Raw genomic sequence first — 19,938 nt, forward strand, 5'->3', positions numbered from 1 at the left:
CAACCCAAGATTCAAAAGAGCAAAACGTTCAGCCATGAACATAATGGCACATTTAAACCTAGTCATCTACCAGTCATCTATGCTCACGAAGAAAATCAGAGTCTCACATTGCATTCTAATGAAATTAGATAGATGTAAAAGGAAATAAGAACTTATTTAATTAAAAGATCTTCATGTATGTTTATTAATGGTTTGATGAGGTCATGGGCTGACAGCAAATGACAAGTATGTCAAATACCACAAAAGTTGTGCATACAGAATGCATTCCCAAACTCTAAATGGCAGAAAGGAGTACGAGAATACTGTTAGAGAAAAGGAAGTAAAAGAAAAAGCGGAAAGCTACTACTTATTACCTATTATGTCGCACAGAAGCTGAAAAAAAAAAAGATCTACCATGAGGACAAAAGGCCTCAGCTTACTATCTGTGCAGACTGGCAGTCCTGAGCTCTGTAGCATCCATGCAGTCAGAGCCCTGCACGCCGGTACCAGACCTGCTCTCTAGTTACCTGGGAGAGTCTTATTCAGTCTATGACTTTAGTAGCCACCCATACTGCTCTAGGAAGCCTATTGTAAACCACCAAGAGAAAGATAGAGACAGAAAGAAAGAACACTGGCTACAATATCTGAAATCCCACTGAGTTAACAACAATTCCAAATCACCAGCCCAGAAATGGGTCCTGTGTTATCAGTGTATCAGTTATATGACCGCCTACTTTGAGTGGCTACTGTTAATACACTGAAGAAAAAGAAGGAGAGAAAGAAAAAAGCACTTCTTACCACTGAATGATAATCTAAAATTAACAACATGGAAGATAACAACATACACAAAAAACAGATAAAGGCATCAAACTAGAACTCTTGTGCTGGAGTTCAATCATTAACTATTTAAAAATTTCATAGCTATTTCCATAGCTTTCCTTCAGCTTTGTCATATGGATTTTTGTTTTTCTTAAGAAAAATAGAAAACATAAGAAGTCCATTCTAAGTAATCATTAAACTTACATGTTTAAGGTCTCAACAATACACAGACAGACACCTTCCCGTGACCGAAAATTCTTGTGCTTAAAACCTGAAGCCAACTGCTCCCAGATGTACTGTTTGAAAAAAAGTGAACACATATAACAAAAAATTAAATTACTCATGTTGTAACCTTTTATCTCTTTCCAACCTTATTACTAATTTATTATCAACCTTACTGGTAACTGAATTTTCTCCCCAGTTACTTCACGTCTCTACTATGTACAAGAAGTCTTTCTAAGCCAAATTTGTACTACATGTTTTGATATCTTAATCTTGTGTTTAGTTTTTATTTATATAACACTTTTGCTTATTCTCAGAAAAACCATGTCCTGTATCGAAACGGAAACCCTGGTGGCATAGTGGTTAAGTGCTACGGCTGCTAACCAAGAGGTCGGCAGTTCAAATCCACCAGGTGCTCCTTAGAAACTCTATGCGGCAGCTCTACTCTGTCCTATAGGGTCGCTATGAGTCGGAATCGACTCGACGGCATGGGTTTCACTTCATTTTTTATATCAAAACATCTTAGAATTTTCAGGGACATAGGATTTCTCCTAAGCTTTAGTAACCTTCAACAACAATGCTACTACTATAAGCTCAGTAGTCCAGTGAGCATTTGAGAGGTCCAACGTTTCCTAGCAACTGGCTACAGACTGTCACACAGAACAGGTTTTTTCAACATTTTATAATTCAGTCTGTTCTCCTTTTAATACTGGATTCAAATACATAAAAGTATTTGGGCAAGTCATCTTATGGCTAAGACAAAACACCACACCCACAGCCTTCAAGTCGATTCCAACTCGTAACGACCCTAAAGGACAGAGTAGAACTGCTCCATAGGGTTTCCAAGGCAGGCTGCCACATCCTTCTCCTGTGGAGTAACTGGTGGGGTCAAACCACTGACCTTTCGGTTAACGGCTGAGTGTTTAACTACTGCACCACCAGGGCTCCTATTCTATGGCTTCCTATTTTACTTCTCTTTTGGAATAAGCATTTATAAAATATAAAAATAATCCAAAATGAGTACACGAGTTTGACATAAGGAATCCTACTATTTTTCCAAACACAAAGATAATTGTTCCAATCCATCCTTTCTCCACATTTGGAAACACCACCTTTGCTATTTACTAAATTCACTTGTATCTATCATATGCCTCTTTGTGGACTTTCTGCTCAGTTCTACTAATGTGCTTCTCTCTTCCTGAAAAACTTTTTGGATGGTAACTCCAAAGTTTATACAAAAATCTTAGCTGTGAATAACATGACTCAGCAACACCATCTCCAGAACTTCAGCCTATAGAAATGTTTATATTTGCACTCAAAGATACATGTACAAGGATGTTTCTTACAGTACTTTTTGCAATAAAAGAAAGTCAAAAGCAACTTAAAGTACAAATCAATGAAGTATCGAAGGAATCAATAAACTATCGAAGGAGATCCACACCAAACGACAAAGATTTAGTTGTGAGGTGTCTAGAATCTGGGAAGACAATTCACTTTAACAATTCATTATATCTGGATTTTTTATAAAATATTATAATTTTTATACATTTTAAATGATATTATATTATTATGCATACTGTATATTCTGGGATTTTTTTTTCCACTTAACATAAGCTATTCTTTAAATCTTTGTATATGTGTCAATATATTTTTGCTCTGCTTTCAAAATACCTCTATAAGGACACAAATTATTCCTATTGTATTCATAAAATGAGTCATTGTCAGAGAATATATGTCTTACATAATTAGTAACCACCTGCTAAAATAAAAATATTCTTCCTGTCTCTGCTGCAAAAATTAACAATGTAACGTTCACAGTTGTCAAAATAAGTTTCTCAATAAACTTAACTTGCAGGCAGGGAAAATAAAAAAATATTAAGTATAATATACTCAGTATATTGTGAAATCATTTAAAACTATGGGCTAGCTTAAAAAAAAAAGCATTGAAGAATAGAAAGTAAGAAAAAGAAAACTGAAAATCCAGTAATTTAAATATTGACATTTACCATAAATTTCAATTCCTTCTAAGCATTAGTAACCATTCATTGTTTAAAAAATTCCACTATCATGCCCCCTGGGGCTTTACTGACCCCACTATCGTTACCACCTGTCTTTATTGATGTTCCTTCTTAATTAGCAAAATCAGGATTTTAACAGTGAGGCCTACCATGGGTGATGCTACTTGATCCATCAACTTCAATATCAGAGTCACAGCTTCATCTCGAACCTTGTCTTTGGCATCTCCCATTCTGTCTATTAAAGCTACAATAACTAGAGAGAGGGAAAGAGGAAAAGCGTGAGTATTTACTAACTTATCTCCACCACAAACTATATTTTACAAATTACAAGCAACAACTGTTTCTGTAAATGAAAAGTTACAAGGTAAGCAAATTAATTGTTCTAAGTTCCTTACTCACGAGTCTGATCAAAGAAAAATAACTGAGAAGCAAGCTTCAGAAGACTACACACAGGACGACTCCACTTACAATCATGTTCAAAACTACAGGCGGCGCTAAGTATTTTATTTAGGGATGCACCCTGGTAGTGCAGTGGTTAAGTGCTATGGCTGCTCCCCAAAAGGTCGGTGGTTCAAATCCACCAGGCGCTCCTTGGAAATTCCATGGGGGCAGTTCTACTCTGTCCTATAGGGTCACTATGAGTCGGAATCGACTTGACGGCAGTGGGTTTGGTTTTTTTGGTTTTTATAGATGGTCATGCTCTACAGACAAGCCAAGGAGTGACTAACCCAAAGGTCAGGATGATGGTTACCTTTGGGGGAGGGAAGCAGAAGGTGTCATCAGGAAATGCAAAGAGGAAGCTTCTAAGGAACTGGCAGAGTCCTATTTTCTTGACCTGGGCATAGTCTAGTGCTGGTTTTATAATTATTCTTTCAGGTGTACATTTTCGATATGCATTCTTCTGCATGTACGACCTATTTCACGACAGGCCCCTGGGGCTGAAGACTTTCCCGACTCCCTCCTAGTCTTTGGCACTACCCCATAAAAGGAGACAGGAAAGACGGGTCAGAGTCCAGTCTTGAAGAGACTTCATGAACAAGAGCTCTATAACGCTAAGTGAATAATCCACCACAAAGTAATCACATCTTGTACCGGAGGAGCGGAATGTGAGGAAGGGGTGGCATTCAGGGGGGACAGGGTCTAAAGTCAGCTCATAGGGCAAAAATTTCTCACAGTCAAAATTATCTTTCTGTAATTCACTTAGTGTAGTGTATTTAGGTTTGTGACTCTGAAGAGGTTATTTAACATCTTTTCATCTTTACTTCCTCACCCATAAATGGAATGGGGTTAGCAGTACTCACCTCAGATAATTACTGTAAGACAATACATGTAAACAACTTAAAAAAAAAAAAAAGAAAACCAAATCCATTGTCAAGTTGATTCTGACTCATAGTGACGCTGTATGACAGAGTAGAACCGCCCCATAGGGTTTCCAAGGAGCAGCTGGTGGATCTGAACTGCCAACCTTTTGGTTAGCAGCCTTAGCTCTTAACCACCGCGCCACCAGAGTTCTGCGAGCAACGCAGACAGTCATTACCATCCTGCATGTTTAAAAGCAAAGAAATCAACTTTCTTTTCTGATATTTCAGCTCCATCTGGAGCAACAAAGGGCCGGAGGTGTAGTTCAAACAAAGGAAGGAGGAAAAAATGAAATCAGGAAAGGGATTTTTCTCTAGTGCATTTATACTGGGGAAAAAAAAAACCCAAACCTGTTGTCATCAAGTCGATTCCAACTCATGGCAACCCCATGTGTTTTAGAGTAGAACTGCTCCCTAGGGTTTTCCTGGCTGTAATCTTTATGGAAGCAGGCTGCCAGGACTCTCTTCCACGGCACTGCTGGGTGGGTATGAACCACCAGCCTTTAGGTGGGTAGTCAAGTACAAACTGTGCCAGCTGAGAACCTCAACTTACAGACACAATATAATTAAATGTGTAAGTCTGATGCTAATGTATTTGTACAAAATGTGATAACCAATTGAAATGTTATAACGATCAATAACACTTGAGGAGAAAATAAATTACTTTCTTTTTGGAAGAAAATGACTAGGGTGGGAAGCCACTATTACAAACTGAATGAGATCATCCAAAAACCTAACATAAAAATCATGGGGCAGCAGAAATATCTGTTGTTTAGGTATGTCAATGCTAGAGAAATTTATGGACATACGCAAGATTGGCTGTTGTGGGACTCTGGTTCTGATAACCTCTGAGAGGCAAAAGTCAAAAGAAAAGGCTCCACAACTGTCAGATGTTACTATGCGCTAAGCACCGTGCTATCTCTTTAATCCTCACGATGACCCTACCCAGTGCCAGCAGACTAGGCTCCTTGGAGAAGGCCCAGGGGGATTAAATCACTAGCCCAAGGTCGTACAAATAACAAGTGGTGAAACCAGGGTGTAAATAACCTAGACAGTGTGAGGTCCCAGTAGTCATGACCACTTCTGTTTGCTGTTCGAGCCGTCTGGATGCACGCATGTCTTTGTTTTAACAATCATGTAACAAAACCAAAACCCGCTGCCATCCAGTGGATTCCGACTCATAGCAACCCTATAGGACCATGTAACAATAACAGGAAAAAAAAAATAGGCACTTGATTCCTGAGAGCTGGGCTTTAACTACAAAAGGGAAATAGTAATAATAATGTTGGCCCATGCAAGGCTCACGTCAGTACTAAAAACAAATTATGTAAAGCAAGAACAAAAACAAAATAACCTCACACTACATAAACCTAATAACATCACAGCTATTAAACAAAAAATTCGTAATTTCTTTTGTGTTAGAATCCCTTTTGAACACATACTGTCTTGAAGATTCTATTCCAGCTCTAGCAGTAATTAAGTACGTTGTTGTTATTGTTGTTAGGTGCCATCGAGTCAGTCCCAACTCACAGTGACCCTGTGTACGAAAGAAAAAAACACTGCCTCGTCCTATGCTATCCTCACAGTCGTTGTTACGCTTGAGCCCACTGTTGCAGCTACTGTGTCAGCCCATCTTGTTGAGGGTCTTTCTCTCTTCTGCTGACCCTCTACTTTACCAAGAATGATGTTCTTCTCCAGAGACTGGTCCCTCCTGATAACGTGCCCAGAGTACGCGAGATGAATTATATAAGACAATAAAGGTCTCTCAACTCTGAAGTCTCCTTTGTAAGATGAGGACGGATACGAATACTAGGCCTGCACCTCACATGACCAACGTCAGGATGAAGTAACGAGAATTAAAAGCCCCAGTGCCAGGCCCGTGATAAGCACTCAGAGGTGTCAGTAGTCTTCCCTAAAGACGTGTATATTGTACAATGACCACTGAAATATCATTAAATACAAGCAACATTCAACAGGTATTTACCGGGCATCCAGGACAGAGCTTTTCACGCTGTTAGCTGCCGTTGAGTTGGCTCTGACTCAAGGCAACCTTAGATGTAACAGAACATAGACTCTCAATGAGAATTTGTGAAACAAGTGAACCAGTCTATCACAGCCTGGAATTTGCAACGTAAAACATGGACTAAGCGTGAAACATACCTGTTAGTACATTTTACTCTCTTAGCATGGAACGAGATGAAAACCATTTTGCCAGATACAAAACCAAGGATCCTGACTATTCCAGCAGTCTTTATACATTGCCATTCAGGTTAAAACTCTCTGCTCCGGATTCGTAAAATACAAGATCCTTTACTGAATTCGGAGCCCCGGTGGCGCAGTGGTTAAGAGCTACTGCTGCTAACCAAAAGGTCAGCAGTTCGTATCCACCAGCTGCTCCCTGGAAACACTACGGGGCACTTCTACTCTGTCCTATAGGGTCACTATGAGTTGGAATCCACTCAACAGCAAAGCGTTGGTTGGGGTTACTGAATTCAGTTATAAAACCTGGGTTAGCGACCAGTGTTAAATGTAAATTGTGTATCTGCTTTATTTGAAAATTTTATTTCTTCACAATACACGTGGTCACATAAGAAAAAAATTAAAATTATTTAGATTACTATGCAAATGTACGGGTTAAAGTATTACATGAATACAGCCCTCACCCTTTTGGAACAATGTCTAAAACTACATGCGACTCTCAATTTTTCTACAACACCCTTACACTTTTCATGCAAAAGGGCATTAAAAGTACCGATAAAGATAGTTAAAAACCTAAACACGCCAAAACAATACCACTGAAACGAAGTTACATCTATCTAGGGTTATAGCATCAAAAACTTTCAGAACAAAATTTAACCTAATCCCTTCCTCTTACAGTCAGGGTCCTAAAGTTTAGGTGTCTTGACTCAGGGTTGAGACAGGGATAGGAAGTTAACTAACCCTGTGGACTCAGTCCAGCTCTGAGCCTCTTCAAGAGTGCACAGGTGTACTGCCTGTCTCGCAGGGACCCTGTTGACTCAGTCCAGCTCTGAGCCTCCTCAAGAGTGCACAGGTGTACTGCCTGTCTCGCAGGGACCCTGTGGACTCAGTGCAGCTCTGAGCCTCTTCAAGAGTGCACAGGTGCACTGCCTGTCTCCCAGGGACCCTGTGGACTCAGTTCAGCTCTGAGCCTCCTCAGGAGTGCATAGGTGCACTGCCTGTCTCAGGGACCCTGTGGACTCAGTCCAGCTCTGAGCCTCTTTAACACTGCACAGATGCACTGCCTGTCTCACAAATCCTGTGGACTCAGCCCAGCTCTGAGCCTCCTCGAGATTGCACAGGTGCACTGCCTGTCTCCCAGGGACCCTGTGGACTCAGTCCACCTCTGAGCCTCCTCAAGAGTGCACAGGTGCACTGCCTGTCTCGCAGGGACCCTGTGGACTCAGTGCAGCTCTGAGCCTCTTCAAGAGTGCACAGGTACACTGCCTGTCTCCCAGGGACCCTGTGGACTCAGTCCAGCTCTGAGCCTCCTCAAGAGTGCACAGGTGCACTGCCTGTCTCGCAGGGCTGTTTTGAAAATCAGAAATAGTGGGAGGTAATCTTCCACGCATGTAAAGCGGACAGGCTCAGTAAATGGGTAAAAGGTGGACGTTCAATAAATGGTAGCTAAACTGTGATGAAATTTCCTATTATACCACACCAACCCTCAAGTTCATAACAAGTTCAAGCTCCATGAAGGACAATGATGAGCACTTAGAGATCAAAGTGAAAACAATATTGAGGAACGGGGTAACCAGGCAGAGTAGGAGATTTAAAACTAACAAACTGTATGCGAGATTTTGTAAATATGTGGTATCTAGCTCAGCAAATACATATGAAGAACACTAACGAACAAAGGCAACGTAACGTAATTCGTTAAGTATTTAAGGGCACAGGAATCACGGAGTAAAGAAATTCAGTATGTCATGAGGTTAATCTGAAAAGTCCCCAGACATCAGAATTTAAAAGGAAAAGAAAGAACTATGGAGAAGAGGAGAGGATCTGAAAACAGAAGTAATAGGACAATGGAGACATAAACAAGCTAGAAATAAAGGGTGAGCAAGTTTCTGATTAGCTGGAGTGGATAAAGAGCCCTTGGTGAAGATCACAAAGAACTAAAGCTATTCGGGTGGAGAAGGGTCATACGCGGTGGGAGAACCTGCAGGACGGAGCGCGAAGCCGGAGAAGGTTGTGAAAGCAGAAGCGTGTCGGGAGGCAGCAAACTAGGATCGTGGCGCCAACGCTCTTACTGCCTCAGTGTGAGCGGTCAGTACATCGAGCCCCACCTGGCCCTCCTCGTGGCTGAAAAATAAGTGACCCAGCTACGTAGTCCTAGAATTACGCTCAATTTTATAGTGTCATCTTTAACAGCTAATAACAGAGGGCTTCTACGACAGGGCAGGTCACAAACGAACGCCTACAGCCAAGGAGGTGTAGGAAACGCAACCCTGAGCCAGCTCTGCAACCTGCGTGCGGTCGTCCAGCCCTACCGCTCTGTGACCAACGCTCTCAGTGACCAGGGGACGAGAGCAGACCGACTTAGGAAATGAAGAGCTCACGCCCCGCCCCAAAGGGAAGCTGTGACAGGGCCTCAGCCAATAACCACACGCAGGGCTGGAAGGCCAGGGACGCAGCAGCAGCCAAAGTTTTCAAGATAAACGAGACATATAAATTTTCATCTATAACTTCCCAATTTTAAACACTGCCTCAAAATGTTTTAAAACAAGCAAGCAAATAAGATGTGTTTTCGGGGAAGAGTTTTTAACATCTACCACAGGATTCTGAACAGGAGACTGACAGAGTAAAAAAAATTTTTTAATATATTTATACAAATGATGACTTTGAACAGGGTATAGATTATAAGGGGAATAATAAAGATAGGAAAATCTACTAGGATGCCTCAGCTAAAAGGGTGGCGAACCAAACCAAAACCCATTGCCACTGAGTTGATTCTGGCTCACGGTGACCCTACAGGACGGGGCAGAATTGCCCCATAGTGCTTCCGAGGAGTGGCTGGTGGATTCCAACTGCCAACCTTTTGATTAGCAGAAAAGCTCTTAACCACTGCGCCACCAGGGCTCCAAAAGGGTGGCTACAAAATAAAAATAAGGGAAGAAACTGGCAGAATTTGCTGACACACTGAGCATAAAGAAAAAAGCCGACTAAAGATATCTGGATCTGAGTGTGATGGTACACTGACATTTTGAGGTATCAGTTTGACGCACAGAAAAATCACTCTAACATCTGCGGTTCCCCTGAGATGTACTGCTATATGATAGGACCAAGTTCATGCACCAGAGCATTCAGAAAGGCAGGTGAAGGTCACTCAGGTTTACAAAACAGGTAAGACCCCACTTCGTTATCCCTATTGCATTATACCACAGACGTACTGTAAGTAAATAAGTATGACTCAAACTGTGGCCAGCAGCCCCGAGCCAGTGTGCAAACTGCTCGGGGTAAAGAAACTGAGAATGTTTATAAAACATTTCTGAACTAATCTGACCAAAGTAACTTTGCTTTTTGACTCTAACAATAAAAACTTGGGCCTTGTATTTTCTTTTTTTATTTCATTTTTTTAGTTTTTATTGTCTTTTACAAAATATTGGTCTGCAATATTTTCATAGGCAGTGACAGAACTGGTCCTTCAACACAATCTGAAAAGTGTTGCTACGAGTTATGTTTTAAATTTTCATATTTTACAAAAAAGTACAAGATGTGAAAACATTAGATAAAAATCTATTTAGCAGTATATTTAACAGGTTTTTTGCCTCAAAGGGGATATAATTATTTATTTAAACAAGCTCAAAATCTTTCATGTCTGGGCAAATTAAATGCTAAATGGTGGACCTCTGGGTTGTACAAACTTGTGTTTTTGCGCTTACAGAAAGCTAATGATCTCAGATAAAAAAAGGTTACTATGGATTTTACTAGTTAATAGAATATGTGTTTGCCAAAAAAAAAGAAAAAGTCACTATGTTAATTCTCAAGATGATTTTTTAAAATAAATACAGTTAACTTACCCATTGCTACATAGGATTTAAATCGTGTCGATAATCTATCCACAAAGGCACTTAGAATTTCCAATCCCATTAATGACACCTACAAAGAAAAAGGCGTTTTAGTGAATACAAATTATAGATGCATACTTTAAATCCACTTAAACTGCTGACATTTAAAGACATTCACATAATAAACTACTGAGGCTTTTAAGAAATATGGAGATGGAAGTAATTAGGGATGAACTGTCACGAGTTTGGGGCTCCTTGTTCTCTGATGGTTTGACAGTAACACCGATAATAATGCACAATTTGAATCTTCAGTTACCTCGGTGGGCAGTGACATCAGGCATCAAGTAAACACAAATTAAGACTACGAGGAGACACCGCTACATCTACAGCAGGATGCTGACATTCCAAAGACCGACAGCATCAAGTAAACACAAATTAAGACTACAAGGAGACACCGCTACATCTACAGCAGGATGCTGACATTCCAAAGACCGACAGCATCAAGTGTTTACAAGGACACGAAGCAGCCACAACTTTTATACATTCCTGGCGGGAGTGTAAACTGATACAATCACTTGATAAAACTCTTTGGTAGTATCTTTAAAGCTACAGCCAAAAAAACATTCAAAAAAGGAAAAAAAATCCAAATGTGCGCTGACGGGAGAATGGATAAATAATTGTATATTTATACAATGGAATAACACACAGCAAGAAGAACTATTGCTAATATTTGTGCTAGATACAACAACAGACAAATCTCAAAGTGAAAAGAAGCCAGGCACAAAGGATACATGCCATTCCACACCTTCCATATCGATAAAGTTCAAGAACAGGCAAAACTTACATATAATGATGACAGTCAAAATGGGTTTACCTCTGCAAGCTTAACAACTAAAGAGGCTGAACCAGAAATCAAAAAACCATCCACAAAGAAAAGCCTAGGCCCAGATGGCCAAATTCTACCAAACATTTAAAGAAGAATTAATACTTCTTCAGAAACTCTTCAAAGAAAAAAAAAACTGAAGAAAACACTTCTCAATTTACTATCGTATCCAAAATCCATTGCCGTCGTCGATTCCGACTCATAGCGACCCTATAGGACAGAGTAGAACTCCCCCATAGAGTTTCCAAGGAGCGCGTGGTGGATTTGAACTGCCGACCTTTAGGTTAGCAGCCATAGCACTTAACCAGTATACCACTTACTATAAAACACCACTTACTATATGAGGCCATTATTACGCTGACAACAAAATGAACATAAAAATACAGGCAATATCACTTACAAATAGACACATCCTAGTAACAAATCCTAGTAAACCAAATCGAGAAACATAAAAAGAATCATACACCATGAACAAACGAGGTTTATCCCAGAAATTCAAGGTTAGTTTAACGTTTAAAAATCAATTAAGGTACTACAAGGCATCCTGGAATAAAAAACAAAAACCACATGATCATCTCAATAGAAAAGCATTTGACAAAAATCCAACTGCTTTCACGATACACTCAACACACTAGGGAAAAAGAAAAACTTCCTCGACTTAATAAAGGGCACCTGCAAACAACCACAGCTGTCATACTTAACAGGAACCCTGGTGTCAAGTGGTTAAGGCCTTGGCTGCTGACAAAAAGACAGGCAGTTCACATCTACAAGCTCCTCCTTAGAAACCCTATGGAGCAGCTCTACTCTGTCCTATAGGGTCGCTATGAGTGAGAATTAATTCTATGGCACTTTTTTTTTTTTCAAATCATACTTAACAGTGAAAGGCTGGATACTTTCCTCCTAAGATCAGGAACAGGACAAGGATGTCTGATTTCACCACTTCTATTCAACGCTGTATTGGAGGTTTAGCCTGGGCGATTAGGCATGAAAGAGAGTTAAAAGACATCCAGATGGAAAGGAAGAAGTAAAACTACCTCTATCTGCATGACAGAAAATTATTATATAGAGAAAATCCTGAGGAATTCACTAAAATACAATTAGAACCAATAAACTAGTTCAGCAAGGTTGTGGGATACAAGATCAATAAACAAAAATCAGTTACTTTTATACATTCACAATAAACAATACAAAAATGAAATTAAAAAAAAATTCTATTTACAACAGCATCAAAAAGAATACTGAGTAATAACTTTAACAAAAAGTACAAAACTTACAGTCTGAAAACTATAAAACATTGTTGAAAGAAATTAACAAGGTCTAAACAAATGGAAAAACATCCCATGTTAATGGATCAGAAGGCAATATTGTTAAGACGGCAGTACTCACCCAAACTCAAGCCTATTCCTATTAGAATCCCGCCTGGCTTCTTTTTAGAAACTGGTAAGCTGACATTAAAAATCACATGGAATCGCAAGGGACCCAGAATAGCCAGAACGATCTTTAAAAAGAACAGAACAGTTGGAGGACTCACACTTCCTGAGTTCAAAACTTAGTACAAAGCAATAGTAATCAAAACAGCGCGATGCTGGCCTAAGACTAAACATATACCTCATTGCTGTTGAGTCCACAGAGGCTCACGGCAACCTTACGTATACCAGAAGGGAACACTGCCCGGTTCTGCACCACCTTCATGATCGTTTGTATATCTGAGTCCATTGCTGTGTCCACTCTGTCAGCCCATCTGACTGAAGGTTTCCCTTTTCACTGACCCCCTACTTTACCAAACACGATATTCTTTTCTAGTCATTGGCCTTTCCTGGTGACATGTCCAAGGTAACCGAGTCTCGCCATCCTCGCTTGTAAGGAGCATTCTGGTTATATTTCTTCTAAGACTGACTTATTTGTTCTTCTGGCTGTCCATATTATGTTCAATATTTTTCACCAACAACACAGTTCAAATGCATCAAACTCTTCTACCTTCCTTCTTCACTGTCCAGCTTTCTCATGCATAGGAGGCGACTGAAAAGATAAAGCCTCGGGTCAGGCACACCTCAGTCATCAAAGTGACTGCTTTTGAAAATGTTAGTGAGTTCTTTCGCAGCAGATTTGCCCAATATAATATGCTATTTTATTTCATGACTGCTGCTTCCATGCACACTATTAATCAAAGTAGAATGAAACCACTGACTTCAATTTCTTCATTTATCATAATGTTTGTTATAGATATATATAAATATACATTAATGGCACAGAATTGAGAGAGCAGAAATAAACTTATTTGTGGTCAAGTGATTTTTGATAAGAGTGTCAAGACCATTCAATGAGGAAAGAACCGTCTTTTCCAAAGGTAATGCTGAGACAGCTGGATATCCGCATGCAAAAGAATAAAGCTGGACCCTTACCTCACACCATATTCAAAAAGTAACTCGACACCTCAAGAAAAAAAAATTTTTTTTAAATTAGCTCAAAATGGATCAAAGACCTAAATTTAAGAGCTAAAACTATAAAGCTCTTAGAAGAAAACATAGGCATGAATCTTCATGGTCTTGGCAATGCTTTCCTAGACATGACACCAAATGCATAAGCAACAAAAGAAAAAAATATATAAATTTGACTTCATCAACATTAAAACCTTTTGTGCTTCAAAGAACACTATTAAGAAAGTAAAAAGACAATCCACAGAACGGAAGGGAATCTTAGCAAATTACATGCCTGATAAGGGACTGCTATCTAGAATGTGTGAAAACTCTTAAACATTCAATAATAAAAACAAATAACACAATTAAAAATGGATAAAGGATCTGAATAGACATTTCTTCAAAGAAGATATACAAAAGCCAATAAGCACACGAAAACATGCTCAACATCACTGGTCATCAGAGAAATGCCTACTGCACAATTAGACGCCACTTCACACCCACCAGGAAGGCTAGAATCAAAAAGACAATAATAGCTGCTGACAAAATTGTGATGTTATCAGAACCTTCCTACACTGCTGGCAGGAACATAAAATAGTATAAACCCACCGCCGTCGAGTTGATTCCAATGCATAGTGACCCTATAAAATGGTACAGCCACTTTGAAATATAGTGTGGCAGTTCCTCAAAGTCAAAAATTGTTGACGTTGTCGTGTGCCGCTGGGTCTACTTTGACTCACAGCGACCCTACAGGAACAACATATTTCCTTCATGCCTGTACTCAAATGTCATCTGACTTCCTTGACCACCCAAAATGGAGCCCCGTCTTACCCTATTTCTTTCAACATGCTGATTTACCTACCCTTGTTAACTGAAATTATCTAATTTGTATTTTTGTCTGTCTACCTCTTTCTATATCATCTCCATGACAGCGGGGATCTCTCTCTCCCATCCAGTCAGCAAGCTCTTCAATATCAACTGTTGAAATTTCCAACCACCCTCCCCAGCGCCCCCTATTCCCTTCACTGCTTTGTCGCCAAAGCATTTATCACTATCAAATATATTATAAATTTTACTTATTTATCTTGCTTATTTCTCTCCCCCAACTAAAATCTAACTCCACAATGTTAGGAATTTGTCTTTTTTTATTTTTCACTATTGCATCTGCAGTGCCTAGAAGAGTGAGTGCCTATAGGTAAGAGGCCCTCAATCAATATCTGAAGATTGAATGAATGAGCCTGGCTTGTCTTGTTCACAAATAGATTCTCCACATCTAGAACAGTGTCCAGCATATAAAAGGCAGTCATTAGTTGTTAAATCAATAAACGTAATATACTCTGTAAGTTAAGACGTTCAAAATTTGAAGTACTTTCCTCATCCAAAGACTTCGCCAAAAGAGTAAAAAGATTACCTACAGACTGGGAAAAAGTTTTTAGCTATGACATTTCTGACCAGCATCTGATCTGTAAAATCTACGTGATACAACAAAAACTCAACTACAAAAAAGACAAATAACCCAATTATAAAATGGGCAAAGGATATGAACAGGCACTTCACTAAAGACATTCAGGTAGCTACATGAGGAAATGCTCAGGATCATTAGCCATTAGAGAAATACAAATCGAAACTACAATGAGACTCTATCTCACTCCAACAAGGCTGGCATTAATTCAAAAAACACAAAATAATAAATGTTGGAGAGGTTGTGGAGAGATTGGAACACTTATACACTGCTGGTGGGAATGTAAAATGAGACAACCACTTTGGAAATCGATTTGGCGCTTCCTTAAAAAGCTAGAAACAGAACTACCACACAATCCAGCAATCCCATCCCTTGGAATATATCCTAGTGAGATAAGGGCCTTTACACGGACAGATACATGCACACCCATGTTCACTGCAGCACTGTTTACAATAGCAAAAAGATGGAAGCAACCAAGGTGCCCATCAATGGATGAACGGATAAATAAATTATGGTATATTCACACAATGGAATACTTCGCATCGATGAAGAACAATTATGAATCTGTGAAACATTTCATAACATGGAGGAATCTGGACGTCATTATGCCGAGTGAAATTAGTCTGTTGCAAAAGGACAAATATTGTATGAGACCACTATCATAAGAACTCGAGAAATAGTTTAAACAGAGAAGAAAATATTCTTTGATGGTTATGAGAGTGGGGAGTAAGGGAGGGAGAGGGTAATCACTAATTAGATAGTAGAAGGGAAAGACAACACACAATACAGGAGAGGTCAGCACAACTGGACTAAACCAAAAGCAGTTTCCTGAATAAACTGAACACTTCGAAGGACAGCGTAGCAGAGGTGGGGGTTTGGGGACCATGGTTTCAGGGGACATCTAGGTCAAGTGGCATAATAAAATCTACTAAGAAAACATTATGCATCCCACTTTGGAGAGTGGCATCTGGGGTCTTAAACGCTAGCAAGCAGCCATCTGAGATGCATCAATTGGTCTCAACCCACCTGGAACAAAGGAGAATGGAGAACACCAAAGATACAAGGTACTTATGAGCCCGAGAGACTGAAATGAAAGGGCCACATAAACCGGAGACTCCATCAGCCTGAGACCAGAAGAACTAGATGGTGCCCGGCTACAACCGATGCCTGCCCTGACAGGGAACACAACAGAGAACCCCTGAGGGAGCAGGGGAGCAGTGGGATGCAGACCTCAAATTCTTGTAAAAAGACCAGAGTTAATGGTCTGACTGAGACTAGAAGGACCCCAGTGGTCATGGCCCCCAGACCTTCTGTTAGCCCAAGATAGGAACCATTCCCAAAGACAACTCTTCAGACAGGGACTGGACTGGACTATGGGATAGAAAATGATACTGGTGAGGATTGAGCTCCTTGGATCAAGTAGACACATAAGACTGTGTGGGCAGGTCCTGTCTGGAGGGGAGATGAGAGGGCAGAGGGGGTGAGAAGCTGGCCGAATGGACACGGAACGAGAGAATGGAAAGGAGGGTGCTGTCTCATTAGGGGCAGAGCAACTAGGGGTATACAGCAAGGCGTACATAAATTTTTGTATGAGAGAGTGACTTGATTTGTAAACTTTCACTTAAAGCAAAATAAAAATTTTTAAAAAACACTTTAAGGAAAAAAAATAAAGGTAACAAAAAAAAACTGAAGTAATTTCAAAGCCAAAAAATTATATTTTAGTTGAAATAATTTAAAATGTAAGTACAATTCTCTTTGTGGTTATGTTCAAAAATGTCTACAATATACTTTAAAAAAAAAAAGAGTTAAATATATTTCATTGTACCTTGAGTAAAAAATGATAACCTAGTTGAGTAACTAAGGAGCTCTAGTAGCACAGTGGTTAAATGCTCAGCTGCTAACCGGAAAGTCAGTGGTTCGAATCCACCAGCCACTCTGCAGAAGAAAGATGTGGCAGTCTGCTTCTGTAAGGACTAGTCTTGGAAACCTTGCGGGACAGTTCTACTCTGTCCTATAGAGTTGCTAGGAGTTAAAATCTATTCAACAGCAATGGGTTTGTTTTTTTGTTTGTTTAGTTGTGTAACTTAGTTTATAAAACTAATAGACTATACAAAAAAAGACCAGACTTACTGGTCTGACAGAGATTGGGGGAACCCCCAAGACTATGACCCCTGGACACTCTGCTACACTGAGAACCGAAACCAATCTCAAAGCTCACTTTTCAGACAAAAATTACACAGGACTATAAAACAAAAAATAACACATGTGAGGAATGTCCTTCTTAGTTAATCAAATACATGAGACCACATGGGCAACTCCTGTCCAAAAGCAAGACTGGAAGGCAGGAAGGGACAGGAACTGGACAAATGGACACAGGGAGCCTGGGGTGGAAAAGGGGGGCATGCGATCACGTTGTGGGGATTGCAACCAATGTCACAAAACAGTATGTGTATATATTTTTGAACAAGAATTTACCTTGAGCTGTAAACTTTCACCTGAAGCACAAAATTAAAAAAAAAAAAAAAGTGCGGAGAAAAAAAAAGTAATAGACTAATAAGAATACTCTCTACCTCACAATGGCAGAGAAGAGTTTTAATATTACAGAATTCAGTGGAAAAAAGAGAACTAATGATTCAGAAAGACAGCGCAGAGCTGATGGATCGGTGTCCCTAAGCAGGCAAGAAGAGATGGGACCTGACACACATTTAGGGATTGGAATTAGTAAGGAACACAGACCATCCATTCATTGTGATGGGAAGGAAGGTGGATGTGAGGGTACAGCTACAGGGAAGTGTGTAGATGAGGTGGAGGGGGCCTGTGGCAGTTCTCTTCTGATGGCTGGAATTGTCTCAGGCCACTGAGTCTGGCAAGAAAATGTATGCTAAAAAGAGATGAGCAGGTAGGACAGACTCTGGACGGATGGATAAAGATCGGCAATCTGCTTCTGTAAGGATTACCCAACAACCAAAACCCTATGGGGCAGTTCTGCTCTGTCACACGGGGACACTATGAGTTGAAAATCAACTAGACGGCACCTAAGGACAAGAAGGATCAGCTAAAGGAAAAACAGCACTAGGTGGAAGTAATGCTTAAGACGTAAAAGAAAAATGGGTATAATGTGGTATCATAAAAGCCAAGAGTATGTTTCAAGAGATTGGACTGCCCAGCCGTTGTGGACTGATGGTACATCTGAGGAGGAAAACGGCCCAAAGCCAATTCGCTGCAGCCAGTGCAGAAGGAGGCAGCCGGGCAAGCTTCACTTGGGAAGGGAGGCCAGACGTCAAGAGCTGACTGTCCACAACAGCCTACGCTACAGCATAAAAACGACTATCCGGAGTGTACCGTCCGTACGTGCCTTTCTTGCAGGGTAAGTAAATTCAGCTGTTTCTTCCAAAGAAATAAGAATAATCCCCCACAAATGGTAATAATAGCTTATTAAATATTAACTTTTTCCAAACTTTTAAAAAAAAATGGTATGTAATAGAGCTCAAGGCAGTTAGCTCAAACTGTTTATATTTTCCTTGTAAATCAAAAATCAAGCCATTCCAAAACTCATACAGGTTTCACCATTAAATCTGCATAATGATTCTGGAGTTTGCCTTTCTTTACTACGTGGACGAAAGCTCTCAAAAACTACAGGCTATCCCTGGGTTATAAGGACAAACTGCTAAAAAGAATCTCTTCATTCACGGGAGGTTCAAGTCAACATTTTAAACCAACACTGCCACCAGAAGACTAGAAAGAAAAGTAACTGCCAACAACCACCAACCCAGTGCCATCGAACCGATTCCGACTCAGAGCGACCCTACAGGACAGAGCAGAACTGCCCCATAGAGTTTCCAAGGAGCGCCTGGTGGATCTGAACTGCCGACCCTTTGGTTAGCAGCCTTAACCACTACGCCACCAGGGTTTCCAACAACTACAGTACATACTAACGACAGAATTTTTATCTTGTCTCCCAACGTGGCTGCATTAAAGCCAGCCTACTACAGACTCCAGAAACACTCATTCCTTCTTGTACCTCATCCTTTTTTTTTCTCAGCATCAGCCCAGTCTGCTATGACACGGTTTCAAATCCGAATCAGTTCTCAACTGCGGCAAGGCAAAATCAGAGAGCGCTCAACTCATTTCCGCCGTCAATAAACTACAAAGCAGATAAGTAACGCCATGAGGTCAGCACCTTTTCATCAGATGTAACGGTAAACGCGATCAGACACCAGATTAAATCCTAAAGATGCTTGAGAGACCAAGAGCACAACCTCCCAGACGTAAAAATTATAAAAGAAAAAAAGAAACGAGATATCAGGTAGAATTAAAAAAAAAAATTAGGAGGGGTAACTTGGACATCTCTTTCCAACTTAAACACTGGCTTCATGCGCTGTCCTGGTCAGGGTGGTGTTTACAGAGGTATGTAAAACGGAAAAGAGTCTTCCAGCCCTGTATTTTAAGTAAGTTATCGGGGACTTTGTACCAGCGATCAGCACTGGGTCCCAGTCCCGCGTTAGCCCCACAACGTGCAGTGGAATCGCGAGGTCTGTCCCAACTGCTCAGAAACGTGGGAAAACCTGCCGGCGGCGGGCAGCCGGTCCCCGCCGGCGTCCGGAGCGGCAGGCTCGCCCGCGGGGCGCCCCTGGGGTCCCCGGGGCTGCGGGGTCCCCTCCCGGGCGGGCCCCACCGGCCGTGCCGCCGCCTCCGGGCGCTCCGGTCCCGGATTAAAGGGCCGGCCGCGGAGGGCGTGCCCGCCGGCGGCGCCG

General features: G+C 40.7%; 1 protein-coding gene across 9 annotated transcripts in view; it reads right to left on the bottom strand.

The window, feature by feature from the left end:
- The window catches only part of CLASP2 (cytoplasmic linker associated protein 2), a 186,655-nt gene that overhangs the window by 166,502 nt on the left and 215 nt on the right, over window positions 1–19,938 (bottom strand). For all 9 annotated transcript variants that reach the window (XM_064277442.1, XM_064277439.1, XM_064277447.1 and 6 more), the window contains exons 2-4: window positions 10,435–10,513; window positions 3,188–3,291; window positions 1,003–1,094 (exon numbers count right to left, since the gene is read on the bottom strand). In XM_064277442.1, the coding sequence (XP_064133512.1) occupies window positions 1,003–1,094; window positions 3,188–3,291; window positions 10,435–10,513 (275 nt within the window). The remainder of the gene's footprint in view (window positions 1–1,002; window positions 1,095–3,187; window positions 3,292–10,434; window positions 10,514–19,938) is intronic.

This window comes from Loxodonta africana, chromosome 27 (genome assembly GCF_030014295.1).
Source record: "Loxodonta africana isolate mLoxAfr1 chromosome 27, mLoxAfr1.hap2, whole genome shotgun sequence".
NCBI classification, from domain to species: domain Eukaryota; kingdom Metazoa; phylum Chordata; class Mammalia; order Proboscidea; family Elephantidae; genus Loxodonta; species Loxodonta africana.